The 24,326-nt window shown below is 38.8% G+C and overlaps 2 protein-coding genes across 5 annotated transcripts; one reads left to right on the top strand and one right to left on the bottom strand.

Moving 5' to 3' along the window:
- Window positions 1-1,741: 1,741 nt before the first annotated feature.
- On the bottom strand, window positions 1,742-12,188 carry LOC149846884 (small ribosomal subunit protein uS3x-like). Of its 4 annotated transcripts, none has more exons than XM_089996636.1 (6): window positions 12,083-12,185; window positions 11,625-11,944; window positions 7,091-7,145; window positions 6,642-6,773; window positions 5,934-6,109; window positions 1,742-1,946 (listed from the first exon to the last, which is right to left on the bottom strand). In XM_089996636.1, exons 1-5 carry the CDS (start codon window positions 12,110-12,112, stop codon window positions 5,945-5,947), a joined length of 702 nt encoding a protein of 233 aa, XP_089852762.1. In that variant the 5' UTR covers window positions 12,113-12,185; the 3' UTR covers window positions 1,742-1,946; window positions 5,934-5,944. The 4 variants fall into 4 exon arrangements, with proteins under 4 accessions (XP_089852762.1, XP_089852765.1, XP_089852763.1 ...); XM_089996637.1 differs by having other exon boundaries at window positions 1,851-1,940; XM_089996639.1 differs by lacking the exon at window positions 5,934-6,109 and having other exon boundaries at window positions 1,742-1,940.
- A 2,017-nt stretch (window positions 12,189-14,205) lies between these two features.
- On the top strand, window positions 14,206-14,763 carry LOC149846883 (beta-glucuronosyltransferase GlcAT14A-like). Its single transcript, XM_089992849.1, has one exon. The coding sequence runs from the start codon at window positions 14,206-14,208 to the stop codon at window positions 14,761-14,763; it is 558 nt and encodes a 185-aa protein (XP_089848975.1).
- Window positions 14,764-24,326: the final 9,563 nt, after the last annotated feature.

Genomic DNA, 24,326 nt, shown 5'->3' with positions numbered 1-24,326 from the left:
GATCAAGGAATGACAGTTGATATTCCTGCTCATATTCAAAACATCCTAGATGCTGCAGGTATCCAAGCTTTCTCCACTCCCAGACCAGATGTTGGTACAAGACTCGTTTCCTTAAGGACTGCGGCAACCTTCTCCACCAAAACCCCATGGCGGGTGACTCGAACCCCATCCCCCAAATACTCCCTTGGCAGGATATATCTGGTGCAACCAGCACCATCCGAGGGCAGCAATTACTCTCTTGTTTGTGATGGAAGGTCGATTGCTAAGCCAAGATCGATTGCAACGTCTTGGTGTTTCTTTGGAGAATAGATGTTATCTTTGCGAGAAGAAGGAAGAAACTGCTGAGCATCTCTTCCTAAGCTGCCCAGCAACACAGAGTGTGGAGATTTTATCTACCACTTGTTTGGCCAGCGATGTATTCTGCATACATCTATCCAGGACTCCTTACGAAGATGGGGACTTTGCAAATTTTCTCCTAAACCAGTACGTCGTTCTTGGCTGGTAACATTCCAATTGATTATCTGGAAGATCTGGAGTCCTCAAAAACAGAATCATCAGCTCCCATCAGTTTCGCAAAATTTGTGTTGATACAGTCAAAGAACACATGTTACGCAGTTGCAGGAACGTGGACCATCCGGCGGTCTGGCGATGGCGTTATGCGGGGCAGTGGGTTCCCGTCCCTGCTCACTGGGCTAAACTCAATGTGCGTAGCCTAATAGGATATGTGATTCGGGATTCGGATGGTAGATTCATCACAGACGGGTGGCTGAAAATCTTAGACCTCATCCCAAACTCGCCGAACATCGTAATTGAAAGCTCGAGAAAGAATCTGGTAACTTTCTTCAATAACCGATTAGAGGTGAGAGGAAGATCTCATGGAGGTGCAGTTCCCCTGATTTAGCCTCTCGCCCTGTTCAACAGATGCGTTATTCGATTTATTCCAAAAGAATGCAACAGGTTAGCAAGAACCCTGGCTACCTTGCTCATGATCATGACAGTGAATGGTGTAATATGGAACAGGACTGGGTTCCACCTATGTAAAGTTGTACACTTGTCTTTCCTTTTCGGCTGATAAACAGGTAGGAGCACCCCCAGCTTTCTACGTCAAAAAAAAAAATTTTGGTGACTGCAGCAAACATTTAATAGCAACTTAATCAAAGTAAAATCATCGGTTGTTTGATTGGAGCAGTTAGTGCACGTGCCCATGTGTTGTGACGACGTTGCAAGTTCAAAACTTGTAACTCAGTGACTCAGGTGGGGGTCTGGCAAACCCCAGCATGCCTAAAAAAAAACTCAATGAAAGTAAACCCTGAATTTTTTTATTTAAGCATCAAAAAGTTACTGTATTTCTAACAAAATTTGAAATTTTTGGGGCCAGTTTGTTATCGCCCAAAGTCCAGGTGTGTTTTTCAAAATTTCCTCTAGAAAGAAAAAACTAGTCATTGTATAACTTATTGATGGTTAAATTATTGGAAAAAAAAACCTATAATATTGAATGCAATTAAGCAAATGTTGGTGGCTCTCTGAAAATAAATGTTTGACCTAGACATCTTTTTGCCAATTACTCTAACGTATAATTGTTACCAACTTTATCTAGTAGGCTAAACATATCTCAACTCATACCCTTTGAAAATGCGATTTTTTTTTATCATAGCGAAAATCTTTCCATAAACTCGAGGCCTTTACAGTTCCACTCTCAATTAGATAAAACAATCAACCACAGTAGAGCTTACAATTATCATCCATACCAAACCAAACCTTTATTGAAATAACGAGTAATAAGTCTTGAGACAATTGTATAAAGAAAAAATTCAAAGTGCAATATCAACTAAATGAAACAAAAAACAAATAAAAGTAGAGTGATGTTGTTCATCTATGATCTGTCTAGCAAATGCGTGACATCCGTGACTTTCCCAGAAGTGAGTCGCTTCACTGATCACCTGCGGCTGCAAAAAATCATAGAAAGAGGGAGTCAGAAATCTGAAGAATTCTGTGTACAAATCTCTCTAATGAAATAAGAGAGCTAAAAAACACCAATAATATTTTATGCAATAATTTAGAGTAATGCAATTATAACAATTACATAATTCAATTAAGCATTTATGCAACATGAAACATTTATTAAGCATGAAAGAACATCAATCAACAGCAAGAATTTCAATTTAAGTAAACAAGATATTTAACATGCATTCGAAATCAAACATCACGCATCTACCAACATCTAACAATTAAAGGAACAGATAAAATATGCATATTTTAATGCATAACAGAAATGTTCATGATTTATGTGTAATGCATAAACACTTTATTATCTTTCTTTAAAGTTTTCCTTTCCATATGTATGCCCTATTAAATGCATACAATTTAAGTTTCTCTTTTTAATTATCGTTGCCCGCGGATACACCAAACGGGTAAAATTTCTAATGTCAAGTTAGGTTCTCAGGGTAGCTTAACACACAAGTTATATTTTTTTTTTACTGGGTTCCAAACTTAGCCCTCGACCGAATCACCTTCGGAACATTAGACCCCCACATCTAATGTCGGGGATACTAAGGACACTTAATGCCCACAAGTGTCACTTTCTTGGTATACCAAAACAACATTTATGTCAAACACACTACCCCCAGGTAAAATGACAGACTCTCCCTAAAATCGTGGTCAGGAGAAAGAACCTCAATATCGGTTTCAGGGGTCAAAGTAAAACACACAGAGTTTTTGTATCCTCGTGGTCCACCAAAACCGAACCTCTAAGATGCTCATTCTCCAGATGAGAGATCTCAGATCATCTATGTTACAATGTTCTTATTTATTATGTTTTTATTAAATGCCAATTATTAAGTTTTGCAATTCGACATGCAAAAATAAGGGCAAAAACTCGCATCTACCCCTGCGAGAGTCATCACGGGGCTCCCGCCCGTGTAAACACATAGAACAGTGCAATACAATGCAATAAAAGTAAATATGATTTTTGTGATGCATTTAAATTGATAAAGAAAATAGCAAACAACAGCTCAGGGCCTACCAAGCCCATGATGATTCATTACGAACATCGATGCACCTTAAGCAAAACCATATAACATGCCATAAGTCACATGCTTTCTAAATGCACATTCACAAATGTGGTTTTCAGTTGTATGTATGAAACAAGATATTTAGAAGCATGTTTACAATCAATTCATGTGATAGTGACAAGCGCACGCCTTCATATAATGCACCTATTCAGCCCATGGTATGCTTTCATTCTCTATGCATAATATGCATATGCATGTTCTCATTTAATGCATTTACTCATTAACGAATGCATGTTTTTTCTTGAGTATGCATATTCAAGTAAATTGCATGATATCAACACCTACATACACCTATCAATGCATGTTTCCACCATGTGCATACATACTTGGCAATGCATATTTTTCATTAAAATAACATTACATGCTTATTTTTATCAAGTGCAGATGTACTATAAATGCATTGATTCTATTTATAATAAACATTAATGCATAATTCATCTTCAAGTGCATACATAGCTGTAATTGCAATGCTTCCTTTTGAAAATCCCATACACACATCGTACTACACATTGTAAGTACATTGTTTCTCAATAACCTGGACAACAACGTTAACCCAGCACATTTATTCAGTTCGACACAGGTATATGGGTTAACTACACATTACTTTGATTCAGCACCTCCCATCAATCCAACACCTAGAACTTTTCATTCATAACAGGCCTTAGAGTTAACACGCATGTAGATAACCCTGATATGGAATTTAACATGCATACCAAATGAAAATTTTCATATTTAAATTAACATCATGCACTATATAGAGCCAGCACCCCACTGACCAAGTCCACACAGAAAAATTTTAACACAAAAAGAAACTTTACTATTATATATATAATTTTATATGACCAGCACCCCACTGACCGAGTCAAGACCCCAGCCCCATATGGCTCAACTGACTGTGGTCGGCTGAGGCCTAACATAGAAAAAGATATATATATATATATATATATATATATATATATATATATATATATATATATATATATATATATATATATATATATATATATATATATATATATTGTATAGGTGAATACATATGTACCTTTATGACAACATGCCTACGGGAACACTAAGAAAATTTTCAGAATATTGGGCATGCTTAATACGTTAAAAACGAGTCTGAGTGAACATATACATAACCACATTGCCACATGTTTGCAGAACAAATTTAAGTCTATGCCTATTCAGAAAATACTACACTGGCAATAGGCTTTGTTTCAGAAACCTATTCAAAGACGCATATAGATAACTACTGGAATCAGTAGGCACCTATTGCGCATACGTTTATGTAAAAATACATGCACTATGCAATTTTAGCCTGCATTTTCAGACACAACTCGGTCTATGTTACGATCCAACCGTAGAAGTTGATATTCACCAACTAGGGTTTTAAAAGAACCATTTCCAACTCAATAAAAAATTTTGTTATAGCAAACAAAGAAATTTTTCCATGAAAAAGATGGAAGAACAACCAGAAATCAGCCCTATAAGCATTTCTCCCTTGGATTCCATCCAAGATATCGCACGAAATCGACCCAGCATTCGCTTTCTCCCTTGGAATCAAAAGAAAAAGACTTGTACCTCAAAAGAAATCTAGTGGTTGGGGGAAAAGAAAACTCAGGTATGCCGACGGCGAAGAACGGGTCTACAGACCGAGGGTGGCTGCTTGAGAGCGAGGTCAGAGAGGAAGGGTGGTGACGGGGAGGTTGCTGCAGCGAGGGAAAAGCCGCTCCCACTGACCTCATCTGCTCCAACGCCGCAAAGAGGGTTCGAGAGGGAGGCACATAGAGAGAGAATGAGAGAGGCAGAAAGGGGGGTTTGTTACTCCTTTTATAGGAGGGAAGCCTCCCGAAAAGAAAGGAGATTTCATTCCTTTTCCCGACGGCTGCGCACGAACCTTCCCCTTGCATCCATCGTGTCAAGGTTCTTTCAGAACCCTAACAGCAGCATTTCCTTCTTTTTATAGGGCAGAACCCTGCCCTTTTACTAAAGTTTTTTTTTTCGTTTCACATAGCACGAGCCGGGTTCAGGTACAAAACCAAATCCACGATCCAAACACGGTCTAGATTCTGGATCAGCAGCATCTTTGCAAAAATGGATCTGCAAGTCGGATCCAAATGGATCCAACTGCAAATCCTCACGTAGCTGCATCTGTTTGATAGTAATTTTCTTTCCTTTTATATATATATATATATATATATATATATATATATATATATATATATATATATATATATATATATATATATATATAATCCCATTGTGGATCCTAAACACGGATCCTAAGCCCAATAAAAAAAGAATAAGTACGATTTTACGATACAAAGGTTATTACACTAAAAACCGAGTTTGACTAGTCTTGTCAAAGGACACAAGTCAGTTCGGCGAGTATACGATATATACCAACGGGGCTTCGCTTGTTTGTTAAGAGCTGTCGGTGCACGTCATCATGTGTTGGGACGTTGCAAGTTGAAAACTCTGCCTAACCCCAAATTGCCTTTCAATAAGAACGCTCATGTCCATTACATAAAACTTTTTATTGGAAAGTTTTAGAGAATTTTTTTTTTTAAGTTCTTATTGGAAAGTTCTAGAGAATTCAATCGACCAACTTACTCCACGGAGGCCAAAATCACCACTTACAAACTGTTTAATACACGCACAAACCCCATTCAAACAAAGAAAAAAACAAGCAAAACAATAACCTGCCTCTGCAATTTTTAGTCAAGACCATAATATTCTTCTCTTGATATTAGCAAATAAAAAAAAAGAGGATAAAATAAGAAAAATAACAGAAATATGCAGCCCAATCCCCATGATATATAGCAAAATCTGCGGAAAACCACGAGTAGAATTTGATCGTACAGGCAAAACATTCATGCTCCAACATCAAGCTCTAGTCCCATCACCACAGGCCGAGCAAGCTCCTCATCCTCCTTGGGGGTGTGAATGGTAACAAGGTCAGGGAGTGGAGTTGTTGGGCCCTGCTTGCCCTTTGGATCCCAATCCAACATGATCCTAACCTTGATTCCAAGTACACCCTGACCATGACAAGTAAATAAATGTCAACTTCCAGAATAGTTTAAGGCAAAAGGATAAATAACAACCTCATAAATAGACCGCAGTAAATTGCATTTTATTCTGCACTGTGTCGAGCCTTTTCAAAACTCCCCAAAAGACCAAAAGCTGAGGCCTCGGGACAATGGGTTGGAAATTTGATCTTGCACGCATCTTTTTTGTTTGATGCTCTTTCCTATGAAGGAGGTCATCTTTCGTATGAAGAGGGTCGCTTTCTTAAAAGGGTTGAAACAAATATTTAAGTGATCAAATATGTGGTAGAGCCCACACAACAAATGCAAAAAAAATGCATTTCCTATCAAAATGGGTTCACACCTCCCCCCATGGGGAAGCACTTTCTCTCCTGGGAGTCCATTCAAGGGAAAGTGGTTTCCCCTCCGGTGGGAGTGTAACAAACACCCCCTTAGGAAAAACACCACAACTGCTTTCCAAATCCATCTTAGAGCTTTGCAATCATGAATGATGCATCGTTACTGAAACTAGCAAATCATTTACCTGTCTTAGCAAAACATGCCTGACAGCTGAATCAATATATTCGTTAACAGGCTGTCCGGAGGAAATCATATAACCGTCCTTGAACTTCATTGATTTTGCACGTTGTGCTCTGAGCTTCCCGCTCACAATTACCTACACAATCAAACGTTAATCAGCACTGATGTCAGACAATACGTTCTGCAATAGGAGAGAGCGCATCAGTTCAGAAGCAGCTCTGATGATATACAATTAGAACTGGCTTGGATGCAGTTCATCCATGTGATAAACGGCAGCCAGAACAACACATTTGTTTGTAGATGCCACTTATTTAAAACTTGAATAGCTCTCAAAATATTTGTGAACTATCCAACAAACAACCGATTCATTCATGGTGTTTTGGCTGCCGTTAATCAAATGGATGAATGGCAGGCAAGGCAGCTCGTGAAATACACAAAGGTTACAGAACCTACCTCACATCCTTTAGCACCGCTTTCCATGACAAAGCGCAGCACACCATAGCAAGCCCTACATGAGATAACAAAAACAAGAATGACAAGTTGGACAATATTTAATTCCAGGAAAAAGCTTCTTGAAACTTCAGCCAGACACACCTCCTCACTACATTGGCTAAGGCGTCCAAAACAAAAAACGTAGGGGATATACATTACATATCTTTTATCTGGACGTTCATGTTTTATTTTGTAAACTCAGTGAGACAACATTTAATTCCAGGAAAAAGCTAGTTGAAACTTCAGCAAAACATATCTTTGGACCACATTGTCTAAAGCATCCAAAACAAAAAAAGTTGGGGATATCCATTACATATCTTTTATCTGGACCTATGTAACCTGAGTTCGGGTGCAGGTTCAAGTAAGGAGGATAGGACACGACAATTCCAAAAAATCTGTGTACTGGGTATATATATATATATATCACATAAATTCAAAACAAAGTGAATATAATCTAAATATATATGTTATATCTAAAATATATATTATATAATGAAAATATAAAGTCATAAACTGAAAATATAATTATAAATTATAAATTGAATACAAACTTGTATGTATGGAGGGTAAAATGGGTTGTCCCGATGTCGACTTATGTCGACACTGGGAGGCGCCTCGACACAGGTAAAATGGAGTGTCCAGGTACCATAGATCTGGATGTTCGCTTTTATTTTTTAAACTCAGTGAAAAAATCATAACCTTAAAAATTGTGGAGATGCATGTGACAAATGATGATAATTATGGTCAAAAGTACTATAACACAGACGTGCTTGGTGTGACATGGGGAATTTGAGTTCAGAATCTAAAGCAACAAAGCTTAAGCCATTATGGTTAACATGCCTAAACAGAAATCAAAGTGGAAACCAAACAGATTACCAACAAAAAAAGATTAACTTCTGAGGGTATCAATATCATAAAAAACATAGACGAAGGGACATAAAGTAAGAGACAGTGTGTTAGTGTCTAACAGTAGGGTTGACTGATGTCATGTCTTGTCTAGCACTTGTGTCAAAGTCATATTGTGTCAACACAAGGCATAACCTCTGAAGTGTGAACCGCTTGTGCGACATGGATGTTATAATTAGTAATTTTTCCGTGTTTACTTTATAGCAACGGTTCTATCATTTCTTTTAAAAAAACAAAAGAACCACCAAACAAATCTAAATCTGTTTACAAACAATGACAGCAAATTGACAATCTAAGAAGGTGTTTGGATTTATTTGATTTCTAGTTAAATATAAATAGAAAATAAACAAAAGTACTCAATTTTTATTAATAAGGAGGTGGTTATTCTTATCATTCACGCTTGTGTCTTTTGCTTAAATTCTTCTAGGTTTTTAAATTTGTACTATCATCATACATCCAACTCATTTTGGTTCAATAAAAGGTCAAAGTGTCAAAATTAAGATGGGTCAAGTCAACACAAAACGATTTAAGTTAAACTTCAAACCATTATAGTCCATGGTTCACCACAATACATTTTATCAGTCAAACAAGAATCATATATTGATCCCCTTAGCCTGTAACCTGACCACAACAGATTTAATTCCCAAATCAATTTTAAGTATAATCCAACATAGCCCCACATAGGACATGAACTCAGCACATTTGACCCCAATCAGAGCAAATGTGAACCCACCTATCCACAACTTGGGTCCTCTAAGTTCAGATGATATTAAACTGGTGGCATCAAATTTTGGAACTAAAGAACCCATTCAACCCAACTGGATCCAATTTTAATTGCAAGCAATCCACATAACCCCCAGCACATTTAGATGTAAAAAGTTAAAAACATTTAGTGAAGAAGGAACACATTCATCTAGATTATTAGGTTCAAGAAGTACAAAAGAAACATACAACCCAGAAAATCAATAACCGATGTTTCAAGAAAAAGTGCCTCATGCACTGCTGGGACAAGGGGATGCAACTCCGCTTCAGATTGAACACATTAATAATCTGTTTCCAAAAAAGAATCCTGACAATCTACCAGAGGATAGAACATAAACTAATTAGGTCAAACCATATAATGAAGGGTAGAAGTAGATCAAATGAGACAACTTGCAACAAGAATTGGTAAGCAAAATAATTTAACCAATTTTATACGTGACAACATTAAGTGAACAGGGACTTATTTGATGATTTCATTAACCAAGAAAGAGCATGAAGAATTACACGATGTAATGATGTTGAATTAAGGGCAGACAAGATCAGGATCACTAAACAAGAAAAACCAACCACAAGAATCACCTGCTGTACATGAAAGGACAAACAATAAAAAAATGAGCGAGGCTGAAGCTGTAAATGTCAGAACTGTATGCTTATTCATATATTACAGAATTGTAATTTCTATTAAAAATGCTGATCTATGAAAATTGTAAAACTAAAAAAAAATTTATGATGCATGCAACTTGCTACTGTAAATGTCAAAATCAATCAGGCATTAAGTTTTGCAATCAATTGTCACAAAATATGTGCTTCTAATATGGCATCATAAGACTGCCACTCTACCACTGCAAATTTCACTATTGGAGCATAAAAAAAAGGAAACAGAAATGCCATGATTAGTACAGTTTCTACAACCATCTTACAAGATAATTCAGCCTCCAATGAAGAAAAATAAAAAAAATAAATTATATGTTCCAGCTATATGTTGCCAGAACTAGAGTCCTAACACAAAAGAAATTATAATATGTATTCACCACAAGACGTTAAACAAAATTAGTGAATTCGGTAGAAATTCAGGTATCCATTTCCATATGTGATTCAACCGTAAAAAATCAACCCTCCAAGAGAGACATCTGAAATGAATTAATGCAATTTCAGAAGAAAAAGAGGATGAACTAGAGAACTTAGAGTGCACACAAAGATGAGCATCTTTGTGTATTGTTACTAGTCAGAGCTTACACCAAGAAGTCATCATTCTTTCAAGGTAATTAGAGCCTAGAGAAGCAAAGTTAAATATAGTCATCTTCCGACACAAATTTGGCAAAGAAAAAAACCAATCTGCTTTATAGATGACGAAAGTGAGAGAACATTAGCTCAAAGAAAAAGAGGACAAACTAGAGAACTTAGAGCGCACACAAAGATGAGCATCTTCGTGCATTGTTACTAATCAGAGCTTACACCAAGAAGTCATCATTCTTTCAAGGTAATTAGAGCCTAGAGAAGCAAAGTTAAATATAGTCATCTTCCGACACAAATTTGGCAAAGAAAAAAAACCAATCTGCTTTATAGATGACGAAAGTGAGAGAACATTAGCTCAAAGAAAAAGAGGACAAACTAGAGAACTTAGAGCGCACACAAAGATGAGCATCTTCGTGCATTGTTACTAATCAGAGCTTACACCAAGAAGTCATCATTCTTTCAAGGTAATTAGAGCCTAGAGAAGCAAAGTTAAATATAGTCATCTTCCGACACAAATTTGGCAAAGAAAAAACCAAGCTGCTGTATAGATGACGGAAGTGAGAGCACATTAGCTCAAAGGTACAAGATGGAAGAAAGAACACAAGAGAGCTTATAGCTGGAACACTGGCCACATAAGATGAAGCCCTATCAGCATTGATAATCAACAAACAGAAAACAATGCTAACTGCAGGACCTAACACGGGGGGGGGGAGGTGTTAAATGAGTATTCATTACATTTTTCTGCTCATATCTCACACCAAGATAAACTAATATTACCTCTTGACTACTAAAACCTTGATGAGCAGAAGAAAGTCACCCTCAGACACAAAATCGGCAAGTAAATGGCCAATTTGCTGTAAAGATGACTGCAGTGCAAACCATAAAAGACAACAAGACACTCCTCATTTTAAAATATTTATTGAAGAATACTCCTACCACAATCGTGTTATAGAAAATTGTTAAAAAATCAAACTCAGACACAGGTTACTGAAACTTCAAATGCAAATAAGAAACTGCATTAACATATGCACACGTTCAAACAGAAGAGAGTGATGACACTTCTTCATAGCCATGATTCTGTTTCAAAGTCCACACCAACTCATAGTAAATTTTGAAAACATCGATTCAGATGCATTCTTTCAAATCACACCTCATATTTTTCAACTACTATAAAGGATAACAAGTAAACCATAAAACCAAAAACAAAATTCATATACAAGTAAATGTCACTTAAATACAAGAGGCTAACCACATTGTCGAATCAACGCATTATTTTTTCTTCACCAGATTGCGAATTAACTCTTTCCAGATTCCCAAAAAACTAAAATCACTTTAAAAAATAATAAAAACCAAAACCATAGGAGAACAACTACATATTACACTCGGCAAGTAACCCATTTCACCAAAAACACAATTTCAGCACATCCTTTTCTAATCTAACCGCATAGTCGTAACAATTCCACGATCTATTCTACCACAAAATAAACATAATCAGACTAATTCTCGCACGCACGCGAAAATTGGCGAAAGCAGTAAAGTACAACAACTTTCAAGAATCCCAATATCTGTAAACAGAGGGAGATCCACCCACCTCCTAACGGCGAGCCCTCCAAGCAGCTTGTACCGCAAGGACTCGGCCTGCGCGATCGCGCAGAGCCCCCTGTTGTTCACCTTCTCGGCGTAGAGCTCAACGCTCCCCTCTGGGAAGCTGAACCGCTTCTGAACGACGGAGGTGAGCTCCCTGATCCTCCGGCCTTTCTCGCCGAGGACGTTCTGCGTCCTGGTGGCCCTGATGATGATCTCGGTGCGCATGGGCGTCACCCTCACCTCGACGCCCGAGTAGCCGTCCTCCGCCAGCTCCCTCGTCAGCACCTCGTTCAGCTCCGCGTAGAAGACTCCGTCCGCGACGAACTGAAACATAAACCAGAAAGAGAAATGGGTTCCAGATTGAAAACAGAGCACAGGAAAAGCTAGAGTTTCGAGGAGAGATCCAAGCAGAGAAAGCAAAGGAAGAACGAAAGCAATGGAAAGTGAAAGAGGGGGGCAAACCTTTCGCTTCTTGCTTATCTGAGTCGCCATCCTTTCGGGGGATAGAACGAGCCCCTCCTCTCTCGCTCTTAGACCTCCTTTGCAGAACCTTAACGAGAAAGAGAGAGGGGATCCTTCGTACTAATATGGGGAAGGGAGCGAGGATGGGTTGTCGATATCGGACGGCTGAGATTGTGGGTATGGGTTTTATATGGACAGTGATGGACGCACATGCATAAACCCTAATCTTCTGTTGTGCGGGTTGGGCTGATGTGGGATCGGGTCGGTTCGGTACGGGTCTGGATCTATACCCAAAATTAATATGATTGGATCATGGATGCACATTGCAGCTTCTGGTTAGGGGTTGACTTCCTGTGCTGCCCAAGCCTGATATTTTCTGGGCCCAACTAAGAAAACGGTATGGATTGTGGGTGGTTGCAGGTGGGGGTGTCAATGGGTTGGGTTTGACCCAGACCCTCTGCACCTAACCCCATAGGGTCAGGGTTTGGTGATAAATAAGAAGGTCTGATTACAATCCGGGTCGGACCCGATTAATATATGGAATGAGGTATGGTTTGTGAAATTTCATACCAGACTCGGGCCCGACCCGAGTTCCAACTAAGATCCATAATTTTCAATGTAAAAAGGATAAAATATATTATTTTAGCGGGTCTGGTTCATGTAATCCTTATACAATTTGGGTATAGTTTTTCTTATGGTGAGTCTGATTGGACTCGGGTCCGAACCTGGTACCAATATCTCAAATCAGGTATGGGTCTGGACCCAAGTGGGTCCAAATCAAACCTGACCCATTGACACCCCGAGCTGCGGGGGTGTCAACAGATCGGATCTAGTTTAGACCCAGTAGAACCGAATCTGGTTCTAATGTTGAGGTGCTAGTACCAGGTCCCGACTCAAGTTCAATTGGACCCACCATAAGAAAAAACCATATCCAAGTCCTACAAGGATTATGTGAAACAAACCTGATCCATACTATCTTTTTTTGCATTATAATTTTGTGGATCCTGATTGAAACTCGGGTCAAATATGAATTTAGTATAAAATTTGGTAAATCATACCCAACTTCATATACTAATCGGATCCTTTGGGTCCAACCTCGAATCTAATTTGACCTCCTTTATCGAGTTCAACTCTAGACAAATCCAAGTCAAACCCGGCCAAATGACACCCTTAGGTGAGGGTAAAATGACATGTAAATGTAGCTCTGCTTGTTTATTGGTAAGCTGAAGGGTGTATTTGATGTAGGGGTGTCAATGAGTCGGGTTTGATTCGGAGCCAGGTGGAGCTAGACATGGCTTCGATTTTAGGGTATGATATAGGGTCCTGACCCGGGTCTAATTGGACCGACCCCGATAAGAACTACATGAATCAGACCCACACCATATCTGATAAAATAATATTTTCTATTAATTTTACATTGAAAATTTATGGGTCTTAATCAAAACTCGGGTTGGGCCGAGTTTGGTATAGATTTTCATAAACTATACCTGGCTCCATGTATTAATTAGATCTTTGGGTCCGAACCTGGGTCTTAATCAAGTCTTCATATTTATCACCATACTTGGACCTTATAAGGTTTGGTACGAGCCCATTCCCAGTAAACCCAATATGTTACACCCTTAATTTGATGGTGCTTATCAAGGTTGTTAAATGCGATGAGGCGAAGCGAGGCGTTGAGCCTGTTATGAAGTGAGGCGTAAGCCTCGAGGTGTTCAAGCGTAAGCTTCATGATCAAAATAATAAAATATATAATATTAATAAAATAATGAAAATTTTAAATAAAAACTAATAATAAATAATAAATGATAGTATAAAATAAATTGTGTCTTCACAAGATATATGATGGCAAATGATGGACGGCTGTGGTTGTGAGTAGGATAATCTGAATACGGAACCGACCCATAAACTTCGGATCAAACATGCCCCACCATATCCAAACCACTTTATCCCGATCTCTACTCTGAAATGGCATTTCTATAAATTTTGGAAAACACAGTGTTGTTTGCGAAGCAAGAAACGGGAAAGAGCCAAGTCGCCAACTACCTCTCCGGTCCGAAAGCCTCTCAACATGTTGCACTGAAGAACCGCCACCCAAGAAAAAATGCCACCACCGCCACCGGGAAATGCAACCCCACCAGCAAACCCTAGCGCTAACGTCGACCTCGACGAAGGAGGGGAAGCGCCTCCTCTCCACCTCCCTCGCCTCCCTCCTCCTCTTCAACCTCTCCTTCTTCTGCCGCATGCCCTCCTCACTCCCCCCTCTCAGCTCCGCCCACTTCCTCCCCAATCCTCTGATCCTTAACCCTAACTCAACCTCTGCCTCCATCTCTGCAGTCCCGCACCCTCCCTCCCTCGCCTACTTTATCTCTGGCTCCAACGGCGACTGCGATCGTGTCCTCCGCCTCCTCCATGCCGTCTACCACCCCAAGAACCGCTACCTCCTCCACCTTGACCTCTCCGCTTCCCAGGACCAGAGGGAGCGCCTTGCCGTATCTGTGCAGTTCGTGCCAGTGTTTCGAGCCGCCAGGAACGTGGATGTCGTCGGGAAGGCGGACGCTGTCAACCCGCAGGGATCCTTCGTCGTCTCCTTGACGCTCCACGGTGCGGCGATCATGATCCGGTATGCGGAAGGGTGGGACTGGTTCATCAATTTGTCCGCTACGGCATCTCCTGCGTCGTAGGCGAGGTTTTTCATTCCCTCCTCCCACCCGCTACGGCAATAAGTGGGCCACCATCGCCCACATCCTCTCCGGCCGCACAGACAACGCCATCAAGAACCACTAGAACTCCACCCTCAAGCGCAAGTGCTCCACTGCCGGCAACCCTCCGGCCAAGCGATCCAACAGCTCCGGCGGTGCCAGCCCCTCTTCCGTCATCGTTGGCGTCCTCTGTCTCAGTCCGAGCAGCCCGTCGAGCTCCGATTTGAGCGACTCCAAACATGATGTGCATGCCTTAGAAGCGAAGCACATTTCAACTTGAGGCATGCGCTTCACATGAGTGTAGTATGCGTTTCAAGCCTGAAACGCTTCACTGCAATGCCTCAATACCTTGAGCGTGCGCTTCGCCTCTGAGGCGTGCGCTTCAGGTATTGAGGCGTACGTCTCTCACAACACTGGTGCTTATAAGATTATAATGCATGTTTTGTCTGTAATGTAACAACTATACTAGGTTCAACCTTTGTTTTGACTATACAATAAGTTGTGTTTCTTTGTCTTGTGTTTGATTTTTACATTGTGCGAACAACTTAGACACATATGGATAATGGGTCGAATAACTTCATGGATCGTATGACTCAATCCGCCCAACCATATGAGTATTTTAACATGTTTATTATGGATTTTAGCTTTGGATATGGATTTTGAATTGGATTTAAAATTTAAAAATTATTTCAAATTTATGTAATTTGAAAAAACAATGAGAATTGATATTATATATATATATAAAAATTCTTTAATCAGTATCGTATTGGATCTAATTATGAAAGTTTATCAAAAAATTATGGATTTTATACCCAATTATGGATCTCAAAATGGATCCAAGTACAAAAAAAAATTGTTTACATTTTGAGTAATTTGACACAATAAAAATTTATATTTTTATATACAAATGCAAAAACCATAAATAAATCATAAAACCCTAAATACAAAAAAATAAATCATAAATAAGCCAAAAAAACCTAAACTATAAAAAAATTAAGCCATAACATTGAAGAAACCATAAATAAACTGTGAAATTAAATTTAAAAAAACCCTATTTCAAACTTTAATCGAGAAGATTGAAGAAAAACAACCCTAATCAAATACAAGAAAAATCTTAATCAAATTAAGTATAAGAAAATCTAATTAAAGAAATTAGATTCAAAACGCTAATCAAATAAAAAAATTATAGACAAATTAAATATCAAAAACTCCAATTAAAGATATTTGTTTCAAATCCCATAGGGTTTTACACTCTCATGTCAATGACCGTAAGTATGGCAAGGCAAAACCAGTTGACTAGGTCTCCGATTCTGGAGGTGGTTTCTATGTGCAAATATAAAAAAAAAAGAAAATTAAAGAAAAAAAACTCTAATCAAATCAAAAGAAAACCTTCACAAAATTAAATAACAAATTCTTTAATTAAAGTTTTTTTATTCAAAACCCTAATCAAAGGAAACCAAAGAAAAAAAACATAAACCAATGAGAATCAAAGAAAAAAACATAATCAATGAAATAAACTAATCAAAGAAAATCATAGAAAAAGCCCTAATCAAACAAGAAGAGAGAAAAAGAAAGGGGGGAGAGAGAGATATAGAGGGAGAGAGAGAGAGACCACAGGCCTTTTGTCTTGCCATAGGCGTCGCTGCTCCGTCGCGCCCCTCTTCCCAATCTCATCGATGCAGCAAATGTGTGTTTTATGCATCTGATCTGACCAACATTTGATCGTCCCAACATTTTGCACTACACACTATCAAACGCCCCTTAAAGGTCCACTTGTGTCACTATAGATACACACCCAAAATAGTGTATTCTTGTGTAGTCGATGCAAATGGGTTAGATTCGGGATGGAGTTGCATTTTTTTGTTGTTTTGTGTCTGAGTCTATGCATTTAGTTCTAGATTGAATCTATTTGCACTCCTATTCCTGTAACATGCATGGCATGTGAGAAGGGAGATCATATTATTGGCAATAGTCCTAACATAGAATGAAACAAGAAAAAGGAGGTTTGACCTAAAAGTAACATTAAGAAATTCAGAGTGATTGGTAGCTGCGAAATCCATAGGTACTAAATCCATGGTCAAACATGTTGATCGTCCATCGCGTATGTTGATGGACAGTCGATGCAAAACAAAATAAAAAAATCATGTTTTTGATGAGTTTTTTCTGCCAAAGGAGCATTAGCGTCAATAAAATTATCGCGGCTAATGCTTTTAGCGAAAAAACTGAGCATTAGCAACCACAAAAATCACCGCTAATGACCTTTAGTGATCGCCACTAATGCCCTTTTGATGGAAAACTCATCATTTTGATGCTTTTTTCAGTGTGACCTTCCATCAACACGCGCGATAGACGGCCAGCATGAATGACCACCGATTTAGTACCTATGCATTTCGCAACTTCCAATTTTTCAACAAAATGAAGTCTTAAGCTTAAGGGAAGTGCTGTGGCATTTTGGGATGCATAGCATTGCATGTAGAGGTGTCAACAGATTTTGTATGACCCGATCCTGTACGGGATCCTATAGGGTCAGAGTTTGGTTACAAAGAAGGGGTCTGGTTACCTATTCGGGTCGAACCTATGAGTTATGATTATTAAATGGGTTGGGTATGGTTTAAGAAATTTTATACTGTAAATTGACATAAATGTAACAATAAATAATGAATGCTTAATAAATATGTTTGCAATAAGACTATATTTGTGAGACTCTATAGGTTCGTTTATAAACATCATTATTTTCACTTTACATATCTTGAATATTTGAATTGATTAAAGTTCTTATTCATTTGTTAAATACATGTTATAAATCATTAATATATGATATTTTTTTGGAGTACTTTGAAAATGTTTGGTTGCTTGGTGATTTGATTAGATAAATAATCAAGCATGTTTTATTTAATATTATTATATATAAATATATATTAATGTTATTTTATTTTTATTTTTTCTTACTTGATTTATTAATTTATAGGAATGGATAAAATTTGTTATAAGAAATCTCACTTCTCATGAATTTTCTTCAAATCGAGAAGAAATAAGATGTGACGAAAAAAAATAATGTGGAAAATAAAGTTGAACAAAAATTAATCTAGCAAAATTGCTTGTAGATCTTGAGCTTTGTATTTTTATTTTTATTATCATCCCAATGAACACGATAATATCCGTACAAAGTAAATTAAAAGGAGTATGTGTTAACCTCGTAATTACAAATTTTCACAAAAGAAGTTTGGTAATAAATTGCGATGATTTAACAAGACTTGATTTGATGAGTACAAAAGTTGGTTAGAGTACAACAAATCTAAATATTCAACATTTTGCTTTTATTGTTATCTCTTTAAGTTAAATTGTGTTGATCAAGGAGGTGAAGAAACATTTATTTTTGAAGAATTTAATAATTGAAAAGACAAGACGGAGGTACTAAAAGTTGCAGTAATAATGCACGGATGAAGTGTGAGAACTTGATGAAGCAAGCATAGAATATTCACGCTTAAAGAAATCTTTGTTTTAGTGGTGCACCCGAGCAGTAGCGCCAGTGTAAAATGGGATTTAGTGGAAACCAGTTTTTTTGTCAAAAACTTATATAGCGCCAGAAAAAATAAGTTTCACTGGCCCAGAACACATATGTGCCAGTAAATCAGGGAACCCCTTTGCTCACATCTTCTCCCTACTGTTTTTCGTCTCTCAGCCTTCTCCCACTTATCGTAGCCCTCTGCCTCTTCTGGCCTCCCTTCCCCTTTCCTCGTTTTGCCGCACCCTAAAATGAAGACCTTACGCATTCACCCGTTGTCCCATGGCACAATCTCTTCTTCTCTCAGCATGAGGCTCCCTAGAGGTAAACTCTTTTTCTTGAATCGATCAGAATATATCCTAACAATCTGCCTATTTCATGATTTTCTGCTTAATCGTTTGTGTAAAAGCTAATTTTCTTTTTTCTGAATATCTAATCCTGATTTTCATTTGGGTATTCTTTTGCCTGGGCGAAGGTAAAGGAGGAAGGGGTGGAGATGGAGGACGAGAGCGCGGCCACGGCTAGTATTGAGCCTGAATCAGATTACAATTGATATACCAGGCATCCTGCAAAGTACCGTATGTTGGTTGGGATGGTTGATGTCATATTTTCCGATGTTGCTCAGCCTGATCAGGTATGTGTGTTTGCTGCTCGAGTATCATTTGCATCCATTTTTTTGGGCAAGCAGGTTGCATAGTTTTCATTTTGGCTATATCCCATGATACTCTGATTCAACTCACTCCTTGATGTAGTTTCAGTCGAGCTCTTGATCTTCACTGTTACAATGCTTATATTGAAGACTTGTGCATGTTTTCCATCTTTGTATAATCTTGTTTTAATCACTTATTTTTGGGTTGGTTGTCTGTAGATGCTTGTTCATGTAGGTCTTCAATATTCCCTTGTATGTGTACTAAATAGCATTCAAATAGCATATACTCGAGGTGCTTTTGATGGTTATGGCATCATATTTAAATAGAGACAGACACTGACGACCTGCATGCAGACTTGCTATGAAGGGCCATCCATCTCGACCTCCTTGTTTCTTTCATTGAAAAGGTCAAAATAAATCTATAGTAGTAATAATAATAACAATAATAATAATAATATAAGAGGAAATCCATTATCACTTTGTTTTCTTCAGGTTTCACATTTTCCTTTTATTTATTCATTTTTCTTTAAAAGTTTCTTGGCCTTGAATCCTTAGACTTTTAAGGCAAACAAACACAAAATCTCTTGCCATCTCTCGTGCCCATGGTTGATTTAGTTGTCTTAGCAAGTTACACTAACAGAGAGGGTCAATGTGGATCTTTTTTATAATATAAAACTTAACTTTTCCCATAAGAGGTGGTGTATCATAAGGCTGTTGGGTCATGGACGGTTTATCTGCTCTCACTAGTAAGGCAGTAACCAAACCTCCTCATCAAGAAGGTTGAGATAGATGGCCATTGATGGGGATGTTGCATGTTGTGCCTTGTCCTTAGTGTGATACAACTCTAAGGGATCTCAATTTTCCTTTTGGCCCTTTATTTTCCTTTATCCATGGAAAGGAATTTGTTGGTGTGATGCAAGAAGAGGTTGAGGAATGAAAGATGTTCATTCATTGTGGTGTTATAGTATTGTGGTTTTTGAAGGCGTGTATTTTGTTTGCCCGCATCATAAACAAGCAATTCAGGTATAAATGACTATTCAGATTCTTTTATATCCAACACAATTGTTTTCAATGAATCTCGGAATTTAAATATGAAAATAGCACGCAAGGAAATATCCTTCAGGTTGTAGCTTATCATTTCCGTAATTGTTCTCGTTGCTCTACTCATATGCAGTTTATTTTCTCTACTGCTATCGATGGAAAAATCAAAGCATGGTTGTATGATAGCATGGGATCTAGGGTTGACTATGATGCTCCTGCCCATTGGTGCACCACTACGACATATAGTGCAGATGGAACAAGGTGAACCTTATCTAGACTTAAACTAGTTTTTTTTCCTTGTCTGTATTAGCAAATTCTCTTCAGTCAGTCTCTACTAGACAAAAATCAAAGCATGACTTTCCTATATTCCATCTTGCGTTTTAGGTTCCTGCTACTTGTCTTAATTTGTTTAATCAATTATGTTCTATAAATACTTGGATATCATTGAACTAAGCGTATCATATTGCTGTTTTGGTTGGGCAAAAGAGGAAGTTTGGTAAAGAGGCAAAAAGATATGTTAATATGAAAACTTTACATCTGAATCGATTCTTGCACCAACAATTGAGGTGGACTATGATGAAGTTGTTAAACAATTCAATTGGTTTAACACTCTCTCTATCTCTCTCTCTGAACCTGGTGAATTAACTGATTATTTTAACATTGAATCAGTTCTTTCAAAAAGTGCATTTGACACAAATTAAAAAAAAAAACTTTGAAATAATTTCAATAATCCAGTAATTAGTCTGGTTAGTGACAATAGTTTCTTGTCGATCTTCTACCAGGCTCTTTTCTTGTGGGACTAGCAAGGAAAGTGATGTTGGATTAACCACCACGATTGACATGGTGGTTATCCACGATGTGGATACATCCCCACATCAGGGATGATTCATCCGATAAATGTGCATACGATAAGGGGGAACAGTTACGCAAACCGTTCCCATCGTATGCTTTATAAAGACTGGGTATCATGAGCAACCCATGTCAAGTGCATGCTGAAAAGGGAAATACGGGGTCTACTCACCGTCTTTATCCAGAAGCCTGGGCTCGTGGAGGGCAGCAGTCCGGCTGAGCAGAGAAATTTTCTGGCGACCTCCCTTTTCCGGTAACCACCGCAGTTTAGCAATGGGCGCCTCAGGTACGCTCTGCTTTTCTGTTTTGTTTTATGCAGGGCCACCGCCACACATAGGGATGCCGATAGTGGCTTCGCTGGAAAACCCCCAGACGACCCAACATTGGGTTATGGGCCCATACCCCGCTTCCGCTGCGGGGTGTGCCTTTGGCCATCCAGCAAAACAGGTCACCGTGGGGTGACGCTGCTGTTGGTCGCCGGAATCCGGCGACTGTCGCCATTGGGCGACAGACATGCGTATAAAAAAAAAACTGTTACCTCTGTTTTGAGGGTTTTCTGTCGACGAGAACACCGTCGGCGTTTCACTCCTCATCCGACATTAAAAAGATTGCTGGAACCGTTACCGACGACTTTTGAGTCGCCGGATTTCTGAAAAGGTTTTTGCGGCATCTGTTTTCGCTGGTGGATGGATGGCTGCTTTTGACGGAGGAGAGACGCCATCAGCGGTGGCATTGGTCGCCGGCCGGCAGGCGGCGTGGGTCGCCGAAAGGTGGCGGCGACCATCGCCCTCTATAAATGCGGTGAGTGAAACTGCGAAATAGGGTTTTTGAAAACCCTATTTCGTATTTCACGTTTTTAACGGGATCCATTTTTCGGATATGATATGTACCGGGTCCGACCTGAATAAAGGAACCCCAGGTCAGATCCGGATCCGATAAATATCGGATCTGACCCGGATCCGGTTAATATTGGGTCTGACCCGAATCCGGCTAATACCGGGTCTGACCTGGATCCGGTTTGTATCGGATCTGACCCGGATCCAGGTATTAATCGGGTTTGACCCGGATCCAGTAAAACCGGATCAGACTTGGATCCAGATAACCCCGGGTTTGACCCGGATCCAGATAACCTCGGGTCCGACCCGAATTCGGCCAGTACTGGGTCCGACCCGGATCCGGCCAATACCGGGTCCGACCCGGATCCAGTCATTATCGGGTCCGACCCAGATCCGGCCTGTATCGAGTCCAGCCCAGATCCAGATAATTATGGGTCTGACCCGGATTCGGTTACAGTTGGGTCTGACCCAGATCCAGAAGGGTCCAGGCACTATTTGGCCTGAACCAGATCAGGGATTGACTCAGCCCCTTTCCAGGACCGGTTTGGAGCCATTTTTGGCCGGTTTCTTCCAGTTTCTCACCGGTTCAGAGATGCTAAGACCATGTTTTCTTAAATATAAGAAAATACAGAGATTTTGGCATAGGATTATAGGATTTTTTATGAACTTTTGTTCATACTTGACCCAGTTTATAAGGTTCAGAACCGGTTCAGACCCCTGGATGATCGGTTCAGGGCTGTTTCAGACCGGTTTAGAGTGCTTTAAGACCGGTTCGTGAAACATATGACAAGTTCATTCAGTTTTGGAACCATTTCGAGAGTCATATGTCTGGTTCATTCGGTTTACGGACTATTTTAAGATATTATTTTATATATAATATTGGCATTAAGGATAGTCAGATAACTTATTGTATTCATGTCACCAAAGTGACTGAATACACGTATGTTGTCAAAATGTTGTACTATCATATGGTTTTAGTCAATATTATTGTTGTACTTATATTCATGAAACGATAAACGACCCAAAGATAGTTTTATCGTGTTTGAAATTTAAGTAGGGTAGAATAAGGTAAATGTGTCGAGATACATCACACATGAGTATCCAAAGATACCTTGTGTTGATGGTCTAACTTCACAAGAACCTTAGTTTTACCAAATATGGTCGCTAGGCGAAGTGGTTTCGCGTGTCGGAGCTCTTACCAAAGTAGGACTCTGATGACCCCCTTCACTCGCCTAGAAAGAAGCATATCAAGGGCCTTTATTATTTTGCTTTTTCCACTAAAGTTTTAGTCTTGTATGAATGTTTCCTGATATGTGTCTTTTATCATACAGTTTTTAGTTCTGTGATTTTAGATGACTCTAGCTCTATACCTTTTCTAGATGGATCTAATTTTAGTGATTGGAAAAAAACTGTTCTTTTTGCATTAGGATATATGGATCTAGATCTGGCTCTAAGGATAGATGAACCCGCTGCCCTCACTGATCAGAGCACTGCTGATCAAAAGATTGCTTTTGAGAAGTGGGAGCGCTCGAATAGGCTTAGCCTATTGCTTTTGCAATCTAAAGTGACTAAGAACATTCGTAGTGTCATCCCACAATGCAGAACAGTGAGGGAATTCATGAATGCCATTGAGGCATAATTTGTGAGTTTAAATAAGGCCAGAGCCAGTTCCCTGATGTCAAAACTCATATATATGAAATATACTAGAGGGGAAAACATTCGCCAGCATATTTTGGAGATGAGAAACATAGCTTCTCAGCTGAATGACATGAAGCTCACCATCTCTGATTCTTTCCTAGTGCATTTAGTCCTAACATCCTTACCCTTGGAATACGGACCTTTCAAAATCTCGTACAACACACATAATGATAAATGAATATTTAATGAACTTATGTCCAAGTGTGTTGAAGAAGAAGAGAGTATGAAAGGTGAGAAGGTGCAGAGTGCACATATGGCTTCTCATACATTCAAGGTAGGACCAAGGAAGAATGCATTTAAGAGAAATGCTAGGAAGAAGTCAATTGGGGATAAGTCATCCCAAGATAAGCAATCCAACTCTGCTCCCATAAAGTGCTTCTTTTGCAAGAAGAAGGGACACATGAAGGCAGATTGCATAAAGTATAAGAAGTGGTTGGAAAAGAGCGGTAATTTGTCATTAGTTTATCATGAATGTAATTTATTACATATTCCTGAAAATAGCTGGTAGATTGATTCTGGTGCTACTGTTCATATTTCCAACTGTCTACAGTTGTTCCTGAGCAAAAGGGAACCAACAATGCATGAGAAAAGCATTTATTCGAGAAACAAGATGCGTTCACATGTGAAGGGTGTTGGAACCTGCAGGATTACTCTGGATACGAGCGTCGTTTTAGATCTTCATGATGTCTTTTATATCCCATTGTATAGTAGAAACTTCATTTCAATTTCAAAGTTGGATAAATTTGGATATTGTTTTAAGTTTGAAAATTCCAAATTGTTCATATTCAGAAATTCAATTGAAATTGGTTCTGCATCAGTTTATGATGGTTTATATAGATTGAATGTGAAGATCCAAACTCAAGAGTCTATGACTTCTGAATACGCATTAGTTAGAAATAAACATAGCATGACAGATGATAAATCTTACATGCTTTGGCATCGAAGGTTGGGTCATATCTCTGAAAAA

The sequence above is a fragment of the Nuphar pumila genome, chromosome 2 (genome assembly GCF_984573655.1).
Source record: "Nuphar pumila chromosome 2, dmNupPumi1.hap1.1, whole genome shotgun sequence".
Taxonomy (NCBI): Eukaryota; Viridiplantae; Streptophyta; class Magnoliopsida; order Nymphaeales; family Nymphaeaceae; genus Nuphar; species Nuphar pumila.
This window is presented reverse-complemented; position numbering and strand designations above follow the sequence as displayed.

Excerpts from the sequence above, each read along its gene's own strand:
- LOC149846884 (XM_089996635.1), bottom strand. The coding sequence starts at position 12,112 with ATGGCGACTCAGATAAGCAAGAAGCGAAAG. Across the intron at positions 7,146-11,624 it reads GGAGGGCTCGCCGTTAGGAG|GGCTTGCTATGGTGTGCTGC; the intron begins GTGGGTGGATCT and ends TATCTCATGTAG. Across the intron at positions 6,110-6,641 it reads GGCATGTTTTGCTAAGACAG|GGTGTACTTGGAATCAAGGT; the intron begins GTAAATGATTTG and ends TGTCATGGTCAG.
- LOC149846883 (XM_089992849.1), top strand. The coding sequence starts at position 14,206 with ATGCAACCCCACCAGCAAACCCTAGCGCTAACGTCGACCTCGACGAAG.